The sequence below is a fragment of the Myotis nattereri genome, assembly GCF_964212035.1.
Source record: "Myotis nattereri genome assembly, chromosome: 14".
In the NCBI taxonomy this organism is placed as follows: Eukaryota; Metazoa; Chordata; class Mammalia; order Chiroptera; family Vespertilionidae; genus Myotis; species Myotis nattereri.
In genome coordinates, this window is record NC_138089.1 from 45703385 (window position 1) to 45727714 (window position 24330).

Here is a 24330-nt window from a genome sequence, read left to right on the forward strand (position 1 = left end):
AGCTCAGGGAGCCCCCCTCCCGGGCAGCGGCACACGTACCTGAACCACCTGGTGGGCGTTGGTGTCGTTGAGCACCAGCTCGGTGAGGGCCGCACAGCAGGCTGGAACGAGAACCGCCAAGGTCAGGTCTCATCGCTGTGACTGCGGGACCGCACGGGCACGTCACCATCTAACCCCAGGGAATCTGTCAGCAGTCAGCCCCAGAACACACATCTTCCTCAGGCCCGGCTCTGGGGGAAGGGGACTCTCCTCTGTATGTAATGTGTGCGCACGTACAGCCCACAGAAGCCTTTTTAGTGAGCACTTACTGTGCACCAAGAGGCAGGGACCGGATCTGTCTGGTTCACTGGAATCCCCAGTGCCAACATGTGCCTGCCATTGAGCAGGTGCTCAATAAATACGCCCACACTGGTTGAATGAATGAATGAGGTCTTTAAGTATATTATCCAAACTGATCCTTATAATCAGAGTATGTGCAATGATTACCAGTTTTACTGATGAGGTTATGAGCCTAGGCCACAGAACTATTAAATGGGAGGGGCCAGGGGTCCAAACCCAGCCTTCCCAGTAACAAAGCTAACATGCGCTCTCTTTCCGTCTGACCTTTCTGTTGACCTCTTGGTGTGTATAGGTATAAGACATGGAAGGGGGAGGAAAGTTTGTGCTGTCATGAACCTGCAAGTCCAACACTGGTACCAACAAGTTTCGGGAAGCCACATGGATTTAATTTCACTTTTTTTAAAACTTATAAATCATACCTAATTAATACTATCATACTAACTTTATAAAGAGAATAATAAGCCCTAGCCAGTTTGGCTCAGTGGATAGAGCATCAGCCTGTGGACGGAAGGGTACTAGGTTCGATTCTTGTCAAGGGCACATACTTCATTTTCAGGCTCCTCCCTGGCCTGGGCCCTGGTTGGGGCTCATGCAGGAGACAACCAATCAATGTGTTTCTCTCACATGGATATTTCTCTCTGTCTTTCCCTCTCTCTTCTACTCTCTTTAAAAATCAATGAAAGAAGATCCTTGGGTGAGGATTTAAAAAAATAATAAAAAATAAAGAGAATAATCAGACAATAAATATTAAACAGTACCAAATAGTAAAACATAATAATATGCTATAAATACCTGCTTGAAGAGAGAAAGTATTTTCTTGTATTTCCCGAGGGCTCAAGTCTTCTGACAAATGGAGCTGCTGGATGCGGCCTGCCGCATTTGCACTGGACAGGCTTCCGATGGAAGAGCGGTCAGAAACAAAATTCCTATCTCTGGAAGAGAAAAGTTAGTGCACAGATCAGTTTAACAACTCTCCTTCCTCGTCAGTGCTTTCTGAGTCCTGTTGAAAAAATCTTTGCAAAAACAGAGCGAGAGCAAGAGCGAGAGCGAGAGAGAGAGAGAGAGAGAGAGAGAGAGAGAGAGAAGTGGGGGAGGGAGGGAGGAGGAAGGGAGGGAAGGAGGGAGGGAGGGAGGGAGGGAGGGAGGGAAGAAGAAAGGAAGGAAGGAAGGAAGGAAGGAAGGAAGGAAGGAAGGAAGGAAGGAAGAGGCCTCTCCCAGGTCATGAAATTTTCTTCTGTTATCTTTATTGTTTCACCTTCCAATCCACCTAGAATTGTTTTCTTATATATGGTGTGAGGTAGGAGTCATTTCTTTCTTACGTTCCACCTTTTCTTTCTCTTTCTTTTTTTTTTCTTTCTTTCTCTAAGAATATGATTACTGAACTGACTCAGCACAACTTATTGAAAAGACTGTCCTTTACCACTGTTCCCTTTGGCAACTTTTGATCTTGAACTCTATCCTGCTGCAGTCAATTCACCTGAATGCATCTGAGTCTTCATCATGTGCCTTCTTTTTCCATGAAATTCCAATCTTCATTTATTTTAGAAAAGTTCTTCTGTATTATTCCTTTTGTTTTATTCTCTAACTCAGGAATGTCAATCAACCCTACACTGACACCCCATCTTCTGCTGGACAAATCTTTCATTCTCTAATTGCTCTTATTCCTTTGTCTTTCTCCTCTGCATTATGTGTAATTTTTTTCAAGCTTGTTCATCCTTTTCCTAATTCCAGTTTCTAGTGAATTTAGCAGTTTTGTGTAGGTTATTCAATCTTTGTCTTCTTTCCTAGCTCGCAACCTCTCTCCTCCCCTTTCTTTATTACCCTCTCCTCTCATCTTTAATCTCATTTCCTAAACTTCCTGTACTGTTTAACATCTTTGATAAAATAAAACATTTGTTTTTCTGTTTATGTAATGCAACATCTTCCACAATAGAGTCTTTATGTCTTTTATCTGCTTTGTTCCCTTTTGTTTTATGTGGCACCATATTTTTTCATTTGTTTATTATTTGACAGCATCTGCCTGGATTTCTGTGCCTAAATATAATGTGGATAGAGCCTCCCTTATCATCTGGATCCACTGGTGACTGCAGGTGAATGGGGATGAACAGGCTCCCTGGAAGCTGCCCTGACAACAACACCTGTTCATACTCAAGCCAGCAGAAAACCTGGCAACCTCCACGTCTCGAACCAGCTCGAGGCAGCTCAGGAGCAGGCACAGGCTCTGAAAGGATATTGTTTATCCAGGTGGGGTAATAAATTCTCCCAGAGCACTGAGACATATTTCACATAGAAAAAGTGTTGACATCTTTCATCTTCCCAGAAGAGTATTCTAACATTGCACCATATAAATGGACCGGGAAAATGCCTCGTTAGACGTGAAATAACTCTTTTCTCTCAAGGATAGTTATGGCTTGAGCCAACGAGGAAATATGGTTCCTTGAGTTAAACTCAGTTCTATGTGGTAAAAGGATAGGTTTTTGTCTTTGAATTATTGCTTAACTATTATAGAATTTAATTTCATCATCACGAAAATAACTTTCCCCGATGAGGTAACCCATAGCTGTTGTAATAATCATATTGACAAGTAATAATAACCACTATCGACATCACCATCATCATCCTATAAACTAAAGCAGAAACAAAAGTTTCTCAAATGTAATTATGTTGACCAAGGGATTAGCTTATTATGCCATAGTACTAATGAAAGATTTATAATTTGTTCTTTAAAGTATTTGAGATCTTTATGTGATATTCAGGAAAACAAGTAAGTTGTCTACATTTTTTTTGTATTAGTAATGACAGAAATCGCTAAGAAAGCTACAGTTCTTATCTCTACAGTCTGTTCTTATGCTTTGGAATGTTCCCTCAGAAAAAAAAAAAAGAAGAACTGATAACATGTAATTCTGCAATATCCCTAGAGGCATTACAAACACAAAGTCTGAATAATATTGATTTGATAATATCTAGTCATATTAAAATTGACAGGTCACTCTGCTTTTATTAGCATGGGCTAATATGCCACTGATCACAATGTGAGCCCTTTCAGCAGGCATATTTCTTTGCAACTTTGATTCACCGCCTATAGCATTGAATTATGCTTTATAATAATTCCAGGTAATAGAACCTTCCCATTGATGGTACCAAAAGATGTTGTTATTCAACATTTCCATATATCTACTACATGTAATATAGTAGTTATTACAACATCAAGAGAATTTCAATTTGAAATGATTTTAACAAACTCATACTCATGGCTTTGAATGCCATTGGAATTCTGCTTTTAAAAGACAGATAATAAGGGTCAACCCACCTAGGGCACCGCACTGAAGATTAGAGAGAAAAGAAGAGTAATTGGACCAGGGTCAGAACCATGGCGATCATTTGATTAACAATATTTTCTCCTATTTTAACTAAATATTCTACATCTTTTCCTTAAATGTAGGCTTTGCTTTCTCTTTGTAGGTGAATGACATATATGTACACACAGACATCTTAATAAAATAGTCATTTTTGTACTTGTTGGGATTACAATGGGCATATACCGATTCAAGAAAAAGATGGCAAGACAAATGCTTTCAAATATGGGTTATTGAGTTTCCATTCAACCTATATTTGCAGCCTGATGGCCTCCTACCTGCCTGGCACTGTGCTGGGGCTGGTGATGTAAAGATAAACACTTCGGGGCTCCCAAGGAGCTGAAAAAGCGGATGCCCCCACATGGATTTAGAGCGTGTTTGACTGCAAAGCATGAATGACAGAGACCAGGAGGGAGCGAGCTGAGCACATTTCCAATCTGCAATCAGTGACTAGGGCAGCCGTGGGCAAACTACGGCCCGCGGGCTGAATCCGCCCGTTTGAAATGAATAGAACTAAAAAAAAAAAAAAGACCGTACTCTTTTATGTAATGATGTTTACTTTGAATTTATATTAGTTCACACAAACACTCCATCCATGCTTTTGTTCCGGCCCTCCGGTCCAGTTTAAGAACCCGTTGTGGCCCTCGAGTCAAAAAGTTTGCCCACCCCTGGACTAGGGCAAAGTGGGCCAACGCCCACCCTCACTCACCCTCGTAAAATATGAAGCAGCTGCTTGATGCCTCCCCAAATGCGGATTTCCACACTGGTCTCAGGGTCCTCGCAAACCTGCACCAGGATCCAGACCACACTCCAGAGCAGCTTCAGGTGGTCAGAGTGGAGCAGGCTGAGGAGGACGGGGATCCCTTCGTAGAGCTTCACCTGCTCCTTTACCTGCGGCTCGGCACAGAGGAGGCGCAGCAGCTCCGCAGTCAGTCTGAGGGGCAGGCGGCGAGGATGAGAGTCAGGCAGTAGTGGGTCATTGACTACATCTAGACTAGGGCTATCATCACTGCATGAAGGATACGTCTAAGGTTGTCTAAATCACAGGCCAACATACATTTTCTGTGAAGGGCTGGGCCACAGCCAAATGTTTTCAGCTTTGCTGGCATATAGGCTGTCACAACTACCCAGTCATGCCAAAATGTGCAAAAGCAGCCATAGACAACCCATACAAAGAAATGGGGCCTGGCGGTGTCTCAATAAATCTTTATTTACAAAATAGGCAGGGGGCCAACTTTAGCTTTCAGGTCACGGTTTGCTGACTGCTGTTCTAAGTCATATTCTCATTGTACCCCCATTGGTCTGGCTAAAAAACTTCTAACCAGCAAATCGGTGTCAGATACATACAATGGGAACTGTATTGTGCTCAAGTCACAAGAAATATAAGCTTTATCCTGGTCTTCAGCAACTTACTATGTGGTTGCAAAAACAAGACATTAATACCAAATGGCAAAAACACTGTAATACAGGGGAATTAGCCAAGTCTTTAAAGATAGTTCCACAGGTACTCACCCCACTATGTCTAAACTCAAAGACATTATCCTCCCCAAATCGGCTCTTCCTCTTTTGTCCCTGATCTTGATTCACGACTCCATAGAAGAGTGGAAATCATCTCAACCTGCCACTGCCAATCAAGAGCCTTCAGTGCCCGTTTCCTGGGCAACTGCTGGGATCAAGTCTCTTGTAAGTCGTGCAGCTAGCTAACCCCACAGCGCCTCCCATTCTTGTAATATTTTATTATGCTCCAGGTATAAGCCCCTCTGTCATCTACATCTCCAATATTCTTATTCCCTTCAAAATTCCTTTCCCCTGAGGCAATTTTCCATAGCTCCTCTCCCTCCTCACTTTCATGCTGTGACATTCGGAACATATGTTCTTTGGTAAAAAGTGTTCTTTACCTCTCAGACTTTCTACACAGCACATTCCTTCCTTGTTCTACGTGGATCTTGTGCAGCTGTATTCCCCACCCCACGGCCCCCACACACTGACTTCAGAGTAATCTTCCCCCCAAATAAACCTGATCCTTCTTAAAATCTTTCTGTGAGCCCCCTTGCTATTCATGATAAAAAAAAAAACAACAAACTACACTCCTTCTTTTGCACAAAGAGCCCATCATGACCTGACTAATGATGTTTTATTGCCTTGGCCATAAAATATGGACATTAATGGGGTTATTGTGCAGCTCAGACAAGTGAACACACAGAAGGATTTAGAGCAGGGCCTAACCAAAATTAGTTGTGTTTTTAATGTGTCATTAATACTGTCTAGTCTAGGTTTCTGGCACCTTCCCTCCTGCATTCTTGGCTCCAGCTGTGCCCAACCATGCAAGATCCTCTAACACATACCATTTCAAGTGGGAACATATTCTGTTTCCACTCGCTCTCTCCCTCTGCCTCGATCACTCCTCCTGCCCTTGGGAAACCGCGTGCCTCCTCGGAGGTTCTGCTCTGTGCTCCAGCGCACCAGGGACCACACCACGGACCTCACCACGGACGGTGCTGTGGCAAAATCCCTGGTGTGCGTGACTGTCCTCCTCTCCTACACTATTCACTCGTATCTTATTCATCCGTGGTTCGCTAACACTTGTGCGGAGGCTGTTAGTTGGGTGAATGAGTTCAGATAGCCAAGTCTTTAAGGATAGTTTGTAAAAGAATGATAAAATGGCCCTGGCTGGTTTGGCTTAGTGGATGGAGCGTTGGCCTGTGGACTGAGGGGTCCCGGGTTCGATTCCGGTTGCGGGCTCATTCCCCGGTGGGAGGGCTTGCAGGAGGCAGCCGATCAATGATTCTCATCATTGGTGTTTCTCTCTCTTTCCCTCTCCCTTCCTCTCTGAAATCAATAAAAATATATTTAAGAAAATGATAAAATGGCTTTAAAGAAAATCTAGGGGGGTGGGAGGTTACTATGAATTTAAGTGTCAGAGTTCTATTACTTGACTTTCTGTTATCTATTTTGCCTCTTTAGAAAATTATTTACTTGACTACATATCAAATGATGTTGGCTGCAACTCTATTTAAAGACAAACTAATAACAATCTGTATATAGTAATTCTTTAGAGCAATATGTAGTTCAAGTGAGTGATTTAATTTTACACTAGTTTCTGTTTTGAGTTATAAAAACAGGAGGTCAGGAAACAGGCCAGTACCTGTCTTAATTTATTTTACTGGCCTTCAGCAAAATAGATTTAAGCAATTAATCATTTCTTCAACACACAATCTGAAATTACTAAAAATAGAGCCGAGTCAGATTTTCTTTCCTTAAAGAGACAAGATGTAAATAAATGAAATAAGAAATATATTAAAGATGTGATCATAAGATTTATACAATTTGATTCTATGCCCAGATCTAGAAGTAATATAAGACTAAAGAAAGATAAATCAATACACCACTTTGCTCTACTTACTTCATATAAACTTAAATAGAAAACAAATGCAAAGCTGACTCATGCTATTCAGTTAATAATGTAAAAAACATGAGATAATAAAAAAATAATAACCATTTTCATCAAATATAAGACATTGCCTTTTTCCCTGTGAACAACCCTACCTTTTGGAAAGTAAGTCATATTCATGTAAAATCATCAGCAGATTTTCTACAACGTTGAGTTCACTTATCTTCTCCCTACATTCTGGACTGCAAATTGAAAACTATTAGTAACTACTAAAAACATGGTTTACCATATTCACTTATTTAATATCCCAGCTCTCATATTATCTCAAGAGGAAAACAAAATGCATTACAACTCCATGGGGCAGGGCTGCATCAAATTCCAACATTCAATTAACATTATAGGTCATAAATCTGTTTAATAATAGTATGATGATAACTTAAGTCCTTTTCTGCAAAGGGAATCATGCTGTTCACCAAAAAAGTAATGGTCAGTACTATTCACTAGAGCTAAAATATGTAAATGAACTAATTGTCCTTTGACAGATGAATGAATAAGGCAAATGTGATATAGATGATTGAATATTATTCAGCCATGAAAATAAGAAACATGGATAGACATGGAGGGCATTACACTAAGTGAAAGAAGCCAGGAAGAGAAAGGCAAATACTGTATGTGGAATCTAAAAATAGCATCAAAACAAAAAAAAGCTAATTAAGTAGAAACAGAGAATAGAATGGTGGGTGGGTACCAGGGTCTGGGAAGAGGAGGAAATGGGAATATATAGGTTAAAGTAAAGACATAAACTTGCAGTTATAAGAAGAATGAATCCTGAGGATCTAATGGTGACTACAGGTACTAATATGGCATTGTATACTTGAAAGTTGCTGAGAGCAGATCTGTGTTCTTATCACACACACACAGTTAACTGCGTGAGGTGATAGATGTATTAATTACGTTGATCTTGGTCATAATTCCACAATGTATATAAATCATCATGTTGTACACTTTAAATACATACAATTTTAATTATATTTCAACTGTTTCCTATAAAGTTGGAGAAAAAACTCAAAGAGCAAAAAAAAAAAAAAAAAGCAATGATTCACTTATTGGCATAAAATATACTTATAGCTCTTTTAAGTAATCACATCTATAAGAGGACAGGTTATTTAGGTTTTTTTAAGGGTAAAATTGTTTGAAAATGTTGTAGATGTCAAAATAAGTACACAGGAAAGAATGGAAAAAAAGGTTAGGGAAATTTAATTGTCAAAGAAATACTGTGGTAATTTTGAAAGTAGAAGTAACTAAACATTGAATGAAAGACTAGGTAAATATTTCTGGTTAGGGGAAAAAAAGAAAGAAAAATTTAAACTGTGATTTGCCTTTCCAACAGCTTAAAATTTAAAATGATGCTTTTCTGTACAAAATCCTCTTACATATATATGTTAATGGAATGCCATGCTTATTTTTCTGAGTAGGTAGCAAAGGAACTGGAGAAACTAATCTATTGGGTATCTCTGCCACTAAATTGCTACAGTAGTAGAACTGGACAGTACATCAAAATACACTTACCTTTCAGCCAAACTAGCCAGAGCCAGAAGGGCACCCAACAGAACACTGGTATCTCGGGCACCGAGTAAATTTACTAATGTCTGAAAAAATGAAGTAAAAGAAAGTGTAATTGCTTAAGTATCACACGCATCTTGAACAGTATAATGTTTCCATGTAAAGATCATAAAGGCTTAACCTCAGAGGGTGTTCTGTTAAACCAGTGGTTCTCAACCTTGGCTGCACATTAGAATCACCTGGGAATCTTTGTAAAACCCTGATTTCTGGGCCTCATCCTCTGGAAATTCTGTTTCTTTGTTACTAATGATGAGGCCCAGAAATCAGGATTTTACAAAGATTCCCAGGTGATTCTAATGTGCAGCCAAGGTTGAGAACCACTGCTCTAGAACCTTGTAGCCATTCCTTGCCCAGGACAGAAAGGAAAAGGGGCCAAGCCACATGGCCAGCCTGGTTCTCACCCTTCCCTCTATTTCCATGTGCCCTTTCCCCCAGGGAGAAGTGGGGAGAGTAATGACATAAACACTGGTCAGAATAACTAAGTCCACAGAATACCGGTCACTGAGAACACATTCCAAGTCAGGCATTGTGGAACTATTTTCACCAAAATGTTGAAACTGTCATTTTCCCCCAAAACTAAGCAAGATATGTCAACACTGCAAAGCACTCCACTTGCCTCCCAGATGTCTAATTCATGTTGAAAGAGCATGAATCAGTGCTTCCAGGCATCATCTTGAGGAGCATGACTTGTCTAGAAGTCTTCTGGTCTTACCAGTTGGCTCCACTGAATTCCCATTAATACAAGTTCATTGCTCTTCTGTCTACATTTTTAAAACTCAGAGTCCCCCAGAAGTACCCACTCAAACAGAGTCCAGGCCAGAGCTGCAACAACTGCTGGACAACTTTGGGTTTTCCATCAGGTTTTTCTCCTTTACGATTTCATGCATTTTTATGAAGCTATCATTATCTTTGTTTCTCTGATCCTTTCCTCTTTTTCATCTCACTTCTTCTTTCCTGTCTCTGTCTTCTAACTTAAACGTTCTCCAAATGTCAGTCACTGAGACCCTTATTATAATTTTTGCCACATCCACTTAAAACTTCAATGCTACTCAAAAATGTTTAGCAATTCCTAAGCAATAATATCAGTGAAATATGACTATTTAAATGAGAAATGGTGACCTTATATCACCTAGAATCATTCCTTGTACCAGGGGTGGGCAATGCCTGGCCTGCAGACTGTATAAGACCCACAAAATCATTTGGTCTGGCCCTGCCAAGGTATTAGGGGTGAGTTAATTAAATGTTTGACCAAATATAGCAGGATAATTTTTAAGCTGATAATTTTGTATGGCCTGCAAATGGTGATATAAATATCCAAATGGCGATCCTTGGCAGGAAAATGGTTCCCCACCCCTGCTATACAATGAGCAGCATCTGAGGCAACCTTGCTCTAATATACCCTGGAAAGTGGCTTCCTGGAATATAAGGATTATATCAACAGATTATTGAAACTTGGCTCTAGGCAGCTACCATCTAAAATAGTTTTGCTATAAGTATAAATGCAGTCTATTTGGTTAAATCTGCATTCAACTATCTTGAAATGTACATTTGACTCATATGCTTATAATATTATACTATCTAATTATAAGATGGGACCATGTGAACGTGGTCTGCAGGCCATGGCAACTTCATATGGTTCAAACCAACATAACCTGGAAACTCACTTTTTAAAATGGAAAACAAACAAACAAACAAAAAAACTTGGTTTTTGAAATTGGAATGGTCCAAATTTTATGAGATAGGTATTATTATGAACTCAACTTCATAGATGGAAAGTGAATAGCTTCTGACATTTTAATAGAAATTAAGTGAGACAAAAAAGTTTGCTACCCAAATCGGCTGTTAGGGAAATCTCTCTGACATTAACTAAAGAAAGCTTGCACTCAGTGAAAATCTTAAACATGAAATTGGGCTTTTCAAGACAAGAGCTGGGATCTAAAAGTCTTCCTTCTGGTGCCACATGGAATGTATTTCTATGAATATACACGTTGCATCTGTTTATTTGTAAGCGTGCACCTTGGATCAGTTTATGTATAGTCAGGGCTTTGCAAGCAACATTTAAAGTAAGTAATAAACTTAGCTGGTATTAAGTGATATTGGGGGGCGGATTTCAGAAACCCCTGATTTGCTCCTTGGGCTGATAGAGAATATGAGAGGATTAGCAGAGATTTATAAATTGAGGCTCGGTTAGCAGATTTCAGTTATAATGACATAGAGCTTGACCGCAGGGCTCTGAACCCCATGCAGCGTGAGCCATTGCCACGTGGAGCTAAGTCTTGGCTTTCCAGGACCACTCACCTTGTGGGCGCCGCTTGTGGTGACCCATTCTCTTTGGTCTTTGACAGCAGCAAGCTTTTGGAAAATATCTATAAAGAAAGGAAATAACTCAGAGGGATTCGGAACTTCAGGAGGGTGGAACTCTTAGCACCTCACGCCTGAAGCATTGACGGACAAGCAGAGAAAGGGCAATGGGAAAGGAGACAGCACAGAAGGAACGATGGAGGGAGGAGGAAATGGGTGATGTGTGGCTGTTTTTTAATTCAAGAAGTACCTCTCAAGCTCAGCTAGTATTTATTGTATAACACTATTATCTAATGAAATAAGGGAGGTAGCAAAAAGGCAAAGCTTTCCTTCCACCTAAAGTTAAATGAGTTTCTTAACTTCGTTATAAGTCCACAGCGAAACCTGTCTTTCCAAGACCCGCCCCATAAAGATGTCAGCTTGACAAAGAGGAGAGGGAGGCCAGCAGATGTGACAGGCCCAGCAGGAGTCCTCGGCTGAGGGAAGCGGTTGTTCTCAAAAAGCCTTCCTGATGCTCAGGGCTCACCACCTACACTTCTCTCCCTGTAACTGAGTCAGGGTGCTGTCCAGTAAACAGACACGGGCGGGAAGCCAGCCTGCTCACAAGGAGAGTGGGCTGGGGACCCCCACAGCAGGAAGGCTCTGGTCGTCAAACCTGAATAGGACAGAAGGCGGGGTTGGGAAGAGCCTCCAGAGAGAGAAGGCTGGCTGACCAGAGAACAGCTCACCACACAGACCAATGATTTCACATTATTGTTAATCACATTAAGGTTTTTTCTTTTATATGCTTTTGATGTTCCAAATGTTTGGAGGTAGGCATCATTATTAGCCTAACTTTATAGATGAAAATTGAATAGCCTTTGACATTAATAGGAATTAGAGGAACCAAAAAATATGTTTACCAAAATCTGCTGGTATGGAAGTCTCTCTTGCAATATATAGCGAAAGCTTGGGCTCAATGAAAATATTCTGAAACGTGAAATTGGGCTTTTCAAGGTAACAGTTGTGATCTAGAAGTCTTCCTTTGGGGCATATTTTGGCACTGACTATAACAATTGGCATGGAGTCTCAACACATGAATGTTCAAAGTGTCCCTTTTCCTGCTGCGCTGCAAATACCGTGTTGCTTATTCTGTACGTGCAGAGTTGGCTGTGCTCCCCGCCCCCCCGGCCATGCTTACATGTCATGTTGACCAGCTTGCCCACACTGTGCTGCTCCTCGCCGTAGCTGAGGTACTCAGTGGCCACGATCTCCATGTACTGCAGGAGGGACCAAACCAACAAGTCAGAGGAGAAGACACCAAAGGCACACAAGCAGGTGACAAGATTGTGCACTTCTAAAAATGAGCTGTAGGTGGCGCAACAGATTCACCAAATAATAGTCCTTCTGGGCCCATTTCATTCAAGTGCAAATAGGTGACTGCACTTCTGGATTCTTTGCCTTCTCTTGCATGCCCTGAAGTTAGGGAGGGCCCATGCAAAAACTGCATAAACTCTCAAAAGTCCCCCAATAATTTGTGGATGAATAGGTTTGTAGTGTAATTTAGTCTCCAAGTATAAGATACAAATAAGATGCATAATATGTAGTACATAGAATTTTATTTCTTCAATGTGACTTTTTAGTAGAATTTAATTTCTGATATTATAATGGAGGTAAAGTGGATAAGAATGTCATTTACAATTTTATGAAAGACTATTTCATTAAATGAGGTAAATCTCCAGCCAATTTTTTAAAATCTTAAAAACAAAAGCTAGATACGTTGCATTCATTTCCCAAAAATGAAAATAACATAGATTTAACATTAAATTGCCATTAAACTTCATCTTCCTTTCATCATTCAGAGTGAGTTTTGAGGGCCACAGACTTCTTATGAAAACCATTTTTCTGTACATGCTATGGGTTTTGGGAGAATGGACTGTTTCAATTCAATGCCACGTCATGCCATGTTTTGGCAAATTAGCAAACTCAAACATTTGATGAGCTCAACACATGTATTCTCCTGCTTACTTTCCCTCAGTAGTTACCAAAGCTGAAAAATAAATGAAGTTAAAATCATTCCTCACATTGTCATTTACTGGGTAAAATTTTAGTGAGCACAGTAATTCTTTCCAAAAGCGTGAGAAAGTTGTGAACAGCTTCAGCGCCAATATTTTCTCCCATCACTGGGTACGTGCAGCACTGAGGACTGGGCCTGCCAGCCAAGGTCTATTTCTTTTCATTACTAACTAAAGACATGTGACCTTTAATAGCACTTTCTCGTTTCAACAGGCTAGGTAAAGTGAGCCCAATTAGCCAGAACAAAATGTCATGGGTCCCGCCCTGCCCCTTGAGTGTCCTGCCTCACACTCTCACTTATTAACCCTGCCTACTCCTCCCTTGGGCAGGCAGCCTATGGTTTGAAAAAGCCATCCTCTGTCACATACCTATGTAATCCTCGCCCAAAGCCATGGTGCAAAATGGAAAGGCAAGACCAGCCACCGCAAAAGGAATCTTACCTGAGCTAGGCTTTCAATCCCATCCAAGCTGTAGAGTATTTCCTAATAAAACAGAAACAACAGAGCATACATAAAAGATGGGGGGAAAGTTGTATTTTGCATGCAATTTCTTTATTAATTCATAAGATTTAGAATTATTTTATGAAGGTCCACATTCTAACATCAATGTGGAAAACTTGAATGCCTGTCGTACTACATTTAAAATAAACTGTTAATTAAAAAGAATGAAATTTGGATTGAGAATCGGAAAATATAAATATGCTTATAACTTCAGCCAGACTCCTCACTTTTTCACCCTCTCCAATGTCATCAGAAACAGGTAGAGCTCAAAGGAACGGTTAGATATTGCTCCCTTTCATCCTCTCGTGCTGCAGATAGGCCAAGTAAGACCCAGAAAGGTAAGCCACGTGCCTAAGTGACAAGCCACGATAAGAGTCCAGGATCACCAAATTCCCAGACCCTTCCTCTGGGCTTCAGCCTGGTCTGGGGACTGAGTGGAAACATGGAATCTCCTGCTGACTCACACTGAGTTTCAACAAGATCAGACTAGACTGCAGGCTTCTCCTTAAAATGATTAGGCTAATGGTCTTCTTAAACCTGCGCTCTGAGCCAGGGTGAGCGTCCTCTTTGCCAAATGTCTCCCAACACAGGTCTTAAAATCCAATTCCCAGTCAGAAGGCACCTCAGCACAATCCCAAAGCTTCCTGAAAGTGCCAGTGAGGAAGAGGGGGAGTGGGAGGCTGGAGACTAGCTTGGAACTATGAATAGGAAGTGTTCTCGGGTGGTTCACACTGACATTTGTTTTCAGGCCAACGTGGTTCAGGTGGCCCTCACCTGTTTAATTAAAGCTGTATTGACGTCTCACTTTTTACTTAACATGCACACAAGGAAGTTATTTGAAATATAAACATCAGCCATCGGTCCAGTTCTGGGAAGTGCAGGAGGCTGAGTACACGAGTGTGAGAGGGAACAGTAAAGTCCCGCCAGGAAGCTGTCTGAGGGAGCAGGTGGGGCAGGTGGGGGACAGGCATGGGCTCTCAAGGCCTCCGGGGTCAAGGTCTCCTTCTTCTGTGCGAAGTGAATTTGGAAACATTAATCATATCCATGTTTAAATTAAGAGTGAAGGGACAGTTATAACTCAATTAAAAATAGTTTGTGACTACCTATTCATTTGAATTTTCTTCATTGCTATTTATGCCAGAAAAGCTATAATTAAAGAACACAGGAATGTTGTATACATTATCCCTAGTGATGTTGGGAAATTTTATACATATAAAAATAGACATAACATTTTAAAACTATTAATATTTATTCTACAATTATTTTTTTTTCATTTCTGTTATGTAAAAGCCCTGGGTTAGGCTCTAATGAGGACACAAATATGGTAGATGGCAGAGGCCTACTTCCTGAACTTCAGGCATAAGGTAGATACACAGAGAACTGGAATTTAAGGCAGAATTTGGCCAGTGTTATAAGAAAATTATTCATGAAGTGCTATGATACCCCAGAGAAGGGACATGTGCTATTTTGCTGAGAAGACTAAGGGAAACTTCATAATAAGAGTGATGGGCTCTGATGGGCTGAGAAAGATGGGAAAATCTGCTGTGAACAAAATGGGGAAACGGGGGAAGATAAAGGATATTCCAAGCAAAGAGAACAGTAAGCTCCAAGGTGCATAGAAGTTGTGCAGAAAGAACATCAAGATGTTCCATAACTCTGCAAAGCACCTCCATAACTCCGAAAAGGACTCTCTTGGGACTAATGTTAGAAAAGCAGGGTGGGATCACACCGCGGGGGGGACTGAGACAGGAGCCTGGATTTGGGCTTCATCATGTGGACCAGGAAACCCAATGAAATGTGTGAACAAGGGACTGATCAGAATCAGCTGCAAGGGCTTCCCCTCTAGTCTTAGAATGAACTGGAGAGGCAAAGTGTCATCTGGAAGCCCAGGTGGTTTGCCATGGCAGTGGGAAGGCAGATGGAGAGGCGGAGATAGTCTTTGAAGTGGTATGAAGAAGAAGACACATTGGAAGAAAGAAGAAGGCATCACCATATTAGAGCCTGGGTGACAGGGGACAGGGCCATGATTAACAAACACCAAGAGAGAGAGAAGACTAGACGAGGTTAGAGAAGACTTGATTTGGATACGTTGAGTTGCTGATAGGATATATAGGTGGGAAAAAAAGTACAACAGGCCATGAAAAATGAGATAAGGGCAAAAGGTTCAAATCTTGGAGTCGCTGACATGAAGGAGATTTAAATTTGAATGAGAAGACACCAACGAAATGTGAAGACACCAAGGAAATGCAAAGACACCAAGGAAAAGAATAATGTTTAAATGATTGGTCATGGTCAAGTTCATTTTTTAAAAATTTTGTTGTTCTTGTGGGTTTTTTTTAAGTTCATCTTTAAATGTTTACCTTGACGAGAAATACATCAATCCAAAAATTAATGTTAACAATATGGGACTACGTCAGTGTTTCCCAAACTATGTCATGGGGATGATCACTCTACTCTGTGCAGTGGGTAGTATTATAAATTCAGGGAAAAAAAAGTTTTGTGATCAAATTCAAATTAGCTTGGGAAATGCTAGGTGCTAGATTACACAGAGTTTAACAAAGTGCTTCATCATAGGACACCTCAGAGCTTTTACTATGCTGCTCCAATGGGAGACCTAGAGTGCAGCCTTTCCTAAACATACCCGTTGGAGCACAATTCTGTTCACAGAATTTAACCACTGGGAAGCACAGTTTGAGAAGTGCTGTTATGAAATATAAGAAGGGCAAAGAGGTCCCTGCCAGGTGGTTCAGTTGGTTGGAGCATCGTCCCATGCACCAAAGGGTAACGGGTTCAATTCCCTTTCAGGACACATACCCAGTTTATGGGTTCAATCCCCGGTCGAGTGCATGCGGGAGGCAACCAATCCATGTTTCTCTCTCACATCAATGCTTCTCTCTGTCTCTCTCTTACTGTCTCTCTCCCTCTCCTTCTTCCTTCTTCTCTCAATAAAAAACATATCCTTGAGTAAGGATTAAAAAAATAATTTTAAAAAAAATTTTTAAAAAGAGCAAAGAGAATTTTGTTGCTATTTACTCAAGACTTCACCCTTCATTTATGAAATAAACATTCCACCCCCTCCCATTCTCCTCTAGAGACTGGAGCAAGGCCAGGAGATTGCTCACAGACCCATGGTCGTCCTTGTATTTCCTTTGGTTACACCAATGGGATTGCTCCAACCTGAGAGCATCAACTAGAGAGAAGCAAGACCACAAGGTATGCACATACCTGGGCTTGACAGCTCTGGTTACTGATCTGAAAAGCAAACATGGCTGCCTGCTTAGAGAACAGCGACACCTCCTGCCTGCCCTCCAGCCCAGAGGGTCACAAGACTGGGGTCTGTACTTCTGAGCCTAATGACCTGGAGAAAGTCCTTTAGTGAACCAGACCTCAGTTTGATGTGCAAAATGTGAGCAAATGTCCTTGTTCTGCCTATCCCGAGTTTTTCCTTTTATTTAAAAAAGGGAGGGTGGGGGTGGACACAATAATATAACACAGATAAAAAGTATGCCTTAAAAAAATAATGGAACACACTGCAGGCCAACATGGGTGTTGTTAGTCCACCATTATTTCTACCAAAATGCCATTGCCATTAGACATGCTCATCTTAAACCTGCTCAGCAACTAAAGCAATGCTAAACACACTGCAGAGCCCTTGATCCTGAATCACTAACCTGATCATTTTCTGCGCTAACTTATCAGTGTTTTCACGCTGCTGATTCCCCCATCACAATTTTAAGATCCCTCTATGCACTGGCCTTCACTTATCTCCCCAGGAGTAATAGTAACCACTCTTCTAAAAGGCTTGAGGGAGAATTGAAGAGGTCCATTTGAAAGTTATTGAATACAATGTGCTACAACAGTGCTTCTCAAACTCTTTGGTCTCTGTACCCCTTTACACCCTTACACATTCTTCAGAACCCCAAAGACTTTGCTTATACGGGCTATGTCTATCTACATTTACCACATTAGAAATCGCAAGTGAGAAATTCCTAAAACACAACAGCGCACAGCACATGTTTCATCAGCCGTCACAGCCATGACATCATCACGCAACCTGCAGCCTCCGGGACACTGCACTGCACACTTGTAAGGAGTGAGAGCAAAGGGGCAGATGATACCTGAGCGTTATCTTGAAGACAGTTTTGAACCTGTGGAACCCCTGAAAGGATTTCAGAGACCTGTAAGCAGTTCCTGGATCACACCTGGAGAACCACTACGCTACTGTGTCACCGGGATGGCTGTCCCCACCATATCACTGGAATTGTGGGGCTTAAATAAAGGGGAAAGTTTGAGAATGCAGATATGTGGTTGGGAGCAAAGAACAGCAACAGCAACAAAAAATGATAGCTGAAGCCAAGAGCTAGGAAGATGGGGAAGAAGATGATAAAGAAAAGAACTTCGGGCCCTTCCGGCACAGCTCAGTGGATGACTGTCAACCTATGAACCAGGAGGTCACGGTTCAATTCCTGGTCAGGGCACATGCTTGGGTTGCAGGCTCAATCCCCAGTGTGGGGCGTGCAGGAGGCAGCCAATCAAAGATTCTCTCTCTTTGTTGCTGTTTCTCTCTCTCTCTCTCCCCATCCCTTCCTCTCTGAAATCAATAAAAATATATTATTTTTTTAAAAAAAAGAAAGAAAAGGACTTTGGGAAAGTTAACATTTAGAAAAAGCAGAATTTAAAAAAGGAGCAAGTACAGTAAGTGAAAGAGAAGAAGGAGGAAAAGGGCTGAGGAAGAGCTGGGGGTTGGTGCAGGCAGAGAGTGCGGGACAGGCGTGCCCTGCTGCAGAGGGCTGGGGCGGGCGAGGCCGAGACAAGGCCGCTCCGCTGGACTGTCTTCTCACTGTTGCTGCTAATGTAATTGTAGTTTGGAGCTTTTAAGATTTTCCCTTTATCCTTGATAAGTAATGTGCTGCGGTTTCACTATAATGAATCCAGCTGGGAATTTATCTTTATGCTGCTTGGAGCTCCGACGATACCTGAAACCTCACGTCTGCCTTTAATTAAGGAAAATGCTAAGCAATTGTGGCTTCTCTTTCATCCAGTGTTTTCTTGCTGGAATCTCCATTAGGCATAGCTTGAAGCCTCTGTACACTGGCAGGAAAGACTCAATCTGCAAGCCACCAGCTTGCAGCCTCTGGGTGAAGGAATGATGATGGAAGCCTGCCACAGTATGGACTATTTAAAAGGCTTCCAGAGAGAACCTTGTACACAGAATTCCATGTCCAGATAGAAAGGAAGTGGGTTCAGGTCCTGACCTTTCAAAAAATGTAGTGATGACGGTAGGATGGAAGATTGGAAGGGATAACGGATCAAAAAGGGGGTATTTATGATAAAGGCAAACAGAGGGGGCGCCACTGACACCATAAGAAAGAGAACGGATGGGAGGGTAAGCCTTGGCAAGGACGGGGATGTTTCTTTTGAAACAAGGAGAGAAGTAAAGTTGCAAGATAATCCAAATATTTCAAGCAACAAAGAGGAGGAAATAGGAGTGCTCCCACTGGGATGTCTTCAGATTTCCCTGTAAAAAACAGATGTAAGGTGATGAGAGTGACAGGGGCAGGAGGCGGTTTGGGTGTGAGAAGTGGAGATGGTTTGGAACAGCCGCTGTGGATCCTGCGATACAACCAGCGGGGACAGGAATGCCGAGCCGCGGCGAAGGCTCGCTGAGACTCTGCGGCATAAACGGTCGTAAACCCCAGCCTTGCTTTGTGACTTTGGCCAACAATTCTTGGCAACTTTAGATATTGAATAACTGCCTGAGCACATGCTCTTCTTTGTGAAAAGGCTGCCAGAAGGAGCGATTCGGAGAGCATCCCCTTCTATGGAAAGATGAAACCAGATAGAGATATAGTTTAATATGTGTTTTGGTCACGAAATCCCATAAACAAAGAGGTTACTGCATTCTTTCCTTCGGAGAGCAGTACAATCAACCCTGTTTCATTCCATCAAGAACTTGGCTAAGAAAGGAGATCAGCCGAGCATGACACAACTGTCATCAGTGTTCTGAACAAACAGGACATCTCTAAGGCAAATATTTTCCTCATTTCTATAAGCCAAAGCACTAGCTCCCCACCTGTCTCCAGGAACACTTTACTTCACATTATATATGCACTGATCTCACCCCAGTTGGGACATGCTGGAGGGAAAAAGAGGGTGCTATTAATAATGACGTAGGAACAGTGAGCACACACTGGGACTGACTGGGGCAAAGTGGGACATATGGTCCGCCCTTATCATATGTGACCCACACTGCATTGCTCATGGCAGCTCGGAAATGTGTGGAACACACAGTTCTGTGTGGTTGGTCATGAGGGGAATGAAAACTCCCAGAAAACTGTGAGCAACCAGGACAGAAAGCCATCAGAGATGCTCTAAGTCTCATAGTCAAATGATTATGGTTGGCTAAACTGTAACAACACAAAAAGCCAGGCTAAAATACAGGAGGAGGAAGGGAATAGCTCTTCTAAAGGAAAAATGTGGAGCCACCATGACTCAAGAGCCCCCCAAGAGCTCCCACTGGTCACAGCTGACTTTGACCTAGCAAGCTGCTTAGCCTTGAACATGCTAGAAGGTGTGGCCAAGTGCATACCTCTCTGAACTGCCTGTGGTTTTCAATGCCAGCTAATGATGAAAACATAGACCAACAAGTAATCCTCTTAATCCCATAGGAAAAATAGTAGAAATGTACAGATTTTCTTTTTGGTCCTTATTAAATCATTTCTCTCCTATCTTTTAAATAGCAGATGAGATACTTGACAAATGTGAAAGCTATTGAGTTGTGAGAGAAAGAGAAAGTGAACATGGTCTGCTTCAAAGAAAACCCACCAGTGTTTTATTTTAACTTCATCACCAGTACAAAATATCTTTATTTTTTCCAACCAACCTGGTAACATGGATCCCTCATGAGTAGTCTCAGACAGATTAACACTCTCAGAAAGTGAATAGATGGGGCTCGATTAACCCACTCTCTGAAAGAAGAAAACAAGAGAGAACATGTTTGTTCACATCTAAAAGACGAACATGCCAGTTCATGAACAACACACGACTATGAAGGAGAATGAGGAACATACAAAGGAATAGCATTAGTTTATTTCAAACGCAATCTGCAATGGGAATGGTTATTTTGAACTTACACATCTGTCCCATTTTAATGCAAAACACATAAAAGCCATCATTATCACTCGGATGTAGAGGCCCCCACAGTTATGTGGTTTACAGTGCCGTCACTGACTCCCGGCAGCCCCCAACCAGAACAAATAGCTAGAAGGTCCAATAATTAGCTTTACCTTAATACGAATGTATGCCCTAATGACTAAAAAATAATACACATACATTAAAAGGAAGATATTTGTATCTTATTCTTTTTTTATATATGTTTTTATTGATTTCAGAGAGAGGATGGGAGAGAGACAGACAGTCAGACAGATAGAAACATCAGTTATGAGAGAGAATTATTAATCAGCTGCCTCCTGCATGCCCTCTACTGGGGATCGAGCCCACAACTGGGGCTTGTGCTGTGACCAGGAATTGAACTGTGACCTCCTGGTTCATGCATTGACGCTCAACCACTGAGCCACATCAGCCGGAGTGTATTTTATGCTTAAATAACCACATTTACTTATCAATGGGATGAGTACCCCCTTGGGCACCAAGCAGCTTCTGGAGCCTTGGAATCAGACTGGACAGCACCCCGACTGTGTCCTCTTCCACCTGCTATTTATCACAGGGACCACGGAAAACCCAGCTTCGGTAGGCGATGCCATCACCTCTAGGAAGCAGCGCAAGCTTAATGTGGAAATCGTCAGCTACCCTGAGTAGCTTGCACTGTGTCTGATGGGTGTCGAGCATCGCTGTTTTCCTTGAAAATGTAAAAATACCCATGACACCCCTGGGAGTTCTCAGCAGGCAGTTTGAGGCCCTGAGCCTCCGGTGTTTCCTATGACAGCCTTCTGCGACTTTCTCACACTGGACCCTCCCAGGGAATCAGAAGGATGTTCTCTAAGGTGACATGAGGCCGGAACATGCAGATACCACCAACACAGCACAGGGGGACCCCTGACCGAGGAGGAAGGAGGCTGGGCACTGGCGGCGCCGGGAACTTGCCACGTGCACTGCTTGAGTCACCCGTGCACGGAGGGCCCTGCCAGGTGAGATCTGTCTCACACTGCCCTCCAAGCTGTCTCACATGGCACGTGGTGCAAAAATGGTCAGAAACCTAAAATAAAAAGCGTCTGCTACCCATGCTCAGCCGAGAAAAACTAAGAAAGATACAGGAAGATTCCAGATGAGACTCCACAGAATTTCCCCCTTCTCCTCCCACCTCCCCAGCTGGGCTGGCTGTGCATGGGGCAAGGTTACCTTATTAAAGATCTGTCAAGTGAAGCATTTATTGCGCCATGACCCCAAGCCAACCCTCGCCTGGCTTGTCCGTAGTGTAGAATTCAGCTTCGTCTTCTCTAAGATCCTGAAATTCAACTCTGCCCCCAAACCTGCACATCCCAACCTGAGTGCAGAAACCCCACCCTCCTCGAAGGCAGGATGGACATCTGTGGTCACTGCCCCTGGAGGCATCATCCTCCACCCTATGCCACCCACACTCCACCCCAAGCCACTCACCATTCCTTCCATCTACCCAGACTTGGGAAGGAGGCTGGGAAGCCTGCTTTCCCATGGCTTTATATTCCCAGGGGTGACTGATGGCTCTTTATAGACCTAGGCCCCCAGCAGAGGCCTGGCACGGTGGGGAGAAGTTGGGCAAGAAGTCCTGAGAGCATTGCTGGCCGAGAACTATTCCTCCTGCCATCACAGAGGCTTCTGGCTGGAGCTGCCCACCACAGCGGCAGTCGACCCTACGACCCTTCTCCAGCCCAGGCACGTGACAGCGACACCTTGCCTACGGAGGCAACCCATCCCAGGCAGGGCGACCAGCCAGGCAGAACTACCCCAGGCCACACTGGGAAGCTACGACAGTTCACCTGAACTCCCCACAGTGGGAAAAATAATGCCAATTTGAAATACACTTTGAATCTAACACACAATCACCTATGGCAGTGGTCGACAAACTCATTAGTCAACAGAGCCAAATATCAACAGTACAACAATTGAAATTTCTTTTGAGAGCCAAATTTTTTAAACTTAAACTATATAGGTAGGTACACTGTTATTAACTTAATTAAGGTACACCTAAGGCTTAGGAAGAGTCACACTCAAGGGGCCAAAGAGCCGCATGTGGCTCGCGAGCCGCAGTTTGCCGACCACGGACTATGGGGACACTTGTAAGGATGTGGCTATTCGGAGGCTCCTGTCACAGAGAGCACCTTTGATCTTATCAATAGGGAGGTGGCACACGACTACTCTCCCTTCGGTGCTGGAAGGCTGACTTGTGGCGCCAACGCTCCGTCCCAGAGACCCTACCAGAGGGGACCATCAACTGCAACCGCTGCCGGCAACCCGATGAGGGTTAACGCTGATTGCTTTCATTACTTAAAGGAAAAGCCAGGGGCCTGTGAAGAGGTGATTCATGGAACAAATACGTGTACGCTCGGTGTTTTTCCTAACTATACGCAACCTTCCTGAGCAAAGTCATGGCCTTTCCAGTGTTTTTTCATATCAAAATAAGTAGGGAAAGTTTTTTGCTTCCTCTCCTACTTAAAAAAAAAAAAAAAAAAAAGGGAAAGAAAAAAAAAAATTCTACCATAGGTTTTATTATTTTTGACTGTTAAGAGAATGTACGTAAATGAAGAGTTCCAGAAAAGTCTTGAAAGTCCAGAAAAGAACTTTCAACTCTCCGGAACAGAGTTGAAAGTCCTATTCCAAACAAATTGCCATTTTTTATGTGTGTTTTTTGTGGGGGTTTTTTGTGGGGTTTTTTTTTTTTTTTTGCTTTTTTGGGACAGAAGCCCAAAGCTATTAATATTTCTGCATGGTCCTGGCCTCCGCTGCGGTGAATGTAAATAGAATTCCTGGTGTCTGAGTCCTCTGGCTCTTCCTCTCTGAGCACTGACCTCTAAAGGAGCAGTTGTTCCTGCCTTGGCTCCCCGCCCTTGACCCCCCACGAGAGCATGGCACGTCGCATGGAGCTCTGGTGTCCAAGGGGAGTGACGTGCTCTGTAAGACGATCTCTCTCTCTCTCTTTCCAAGGGTTGGGGGACTAGGAAACACACGCTCAGGGCCAGCAGAGAGGGGCAGAGCATGATGGTGGCCGGCCGGAGCAGCGGGGCCCGGCTCCCAGGCCAGGGTCCTCCACAGGGGATGGCCGGGGAGAAAGTGACTCTTACTATGGGAGCAGGAATGCTCAGCACAGGCCAGGGGATCCTCTGAGGCAACTCTGGAAAACCTGTCTGTCTGCAAAGATAGTGTTTCCCCGGAGGATTAGGTCCCAATATAGCAGCCACACGGCCGCGGATTCCGAGCAGGCAAATATGTATCCCCGCTGTGACTGAACCTCTGCCACGGCTTTCACAGGACTATTAATACATGGCAGCGTGATCGGCTCCCGCGGCCTTGGCCTCGGACCCGCTGCCACGGCGCTTGCAGCCTCGGAGGCCACTTTCTGCCATTACCAGGGGCCCAGCACGTGAACAGAGAAAGGGTAGCTGGGGTTTCACCTTCTTGTACAGTGGGGGAAACCAGTTAGCCATGTGAGCGCTCCGTGGGACTACCAGCCACGGAGCTGTGGTATTGATTATTGAATGATAATAAAGCTGTAAGCGCCAACATAAATGAGACCATCGGATGGTCTGGGGCTAACTGACCAGGGGCTGTG

General features: G+C 42.9%; 1 protein-coding gene across 1 annotated transcript in view; it reads right to left on the reverse strand.

The window, feature by feature from the left end:
- NEK10 (NIMA related kinase 10) overlaps nt 1-24330 on the reverse strand; it is a 141924-nt gene that overhangs the window by 86005 nt on the left and 31589 nt on the right. Inside the window, exons 6-14 of the mRNA XM_081106382.1 lie at nt 20449-20533; nt 13506-13547; nt 12191-12269; nt 11008-11075; nt 8656-8735; nt 7242-7328; nt 4405-4629; nt 1132-1271; nt 40-101 (exon numbers count right to left, since the gene is read on the reverse strand). Coding sequence (XP_080962508.1) covers nt 40-101; nt 1132-1271; nt 4405-4629; nt 7242-7328; nt 8656-8735; nt 11008-11075; nt 12191-12269; nt 13506-13547; nt 20449-20533 — 868 coding nt within the window. The remainder of the gene's footprint in view (nt 1-39; nt 102-1131; nt 1272-4404; nt 4630-7241; nt 7329-8655; nt 8736-11007; nt 11076-12190; nt 12270-13505; nt 13548-20448; nt 20534-24330) is intronic.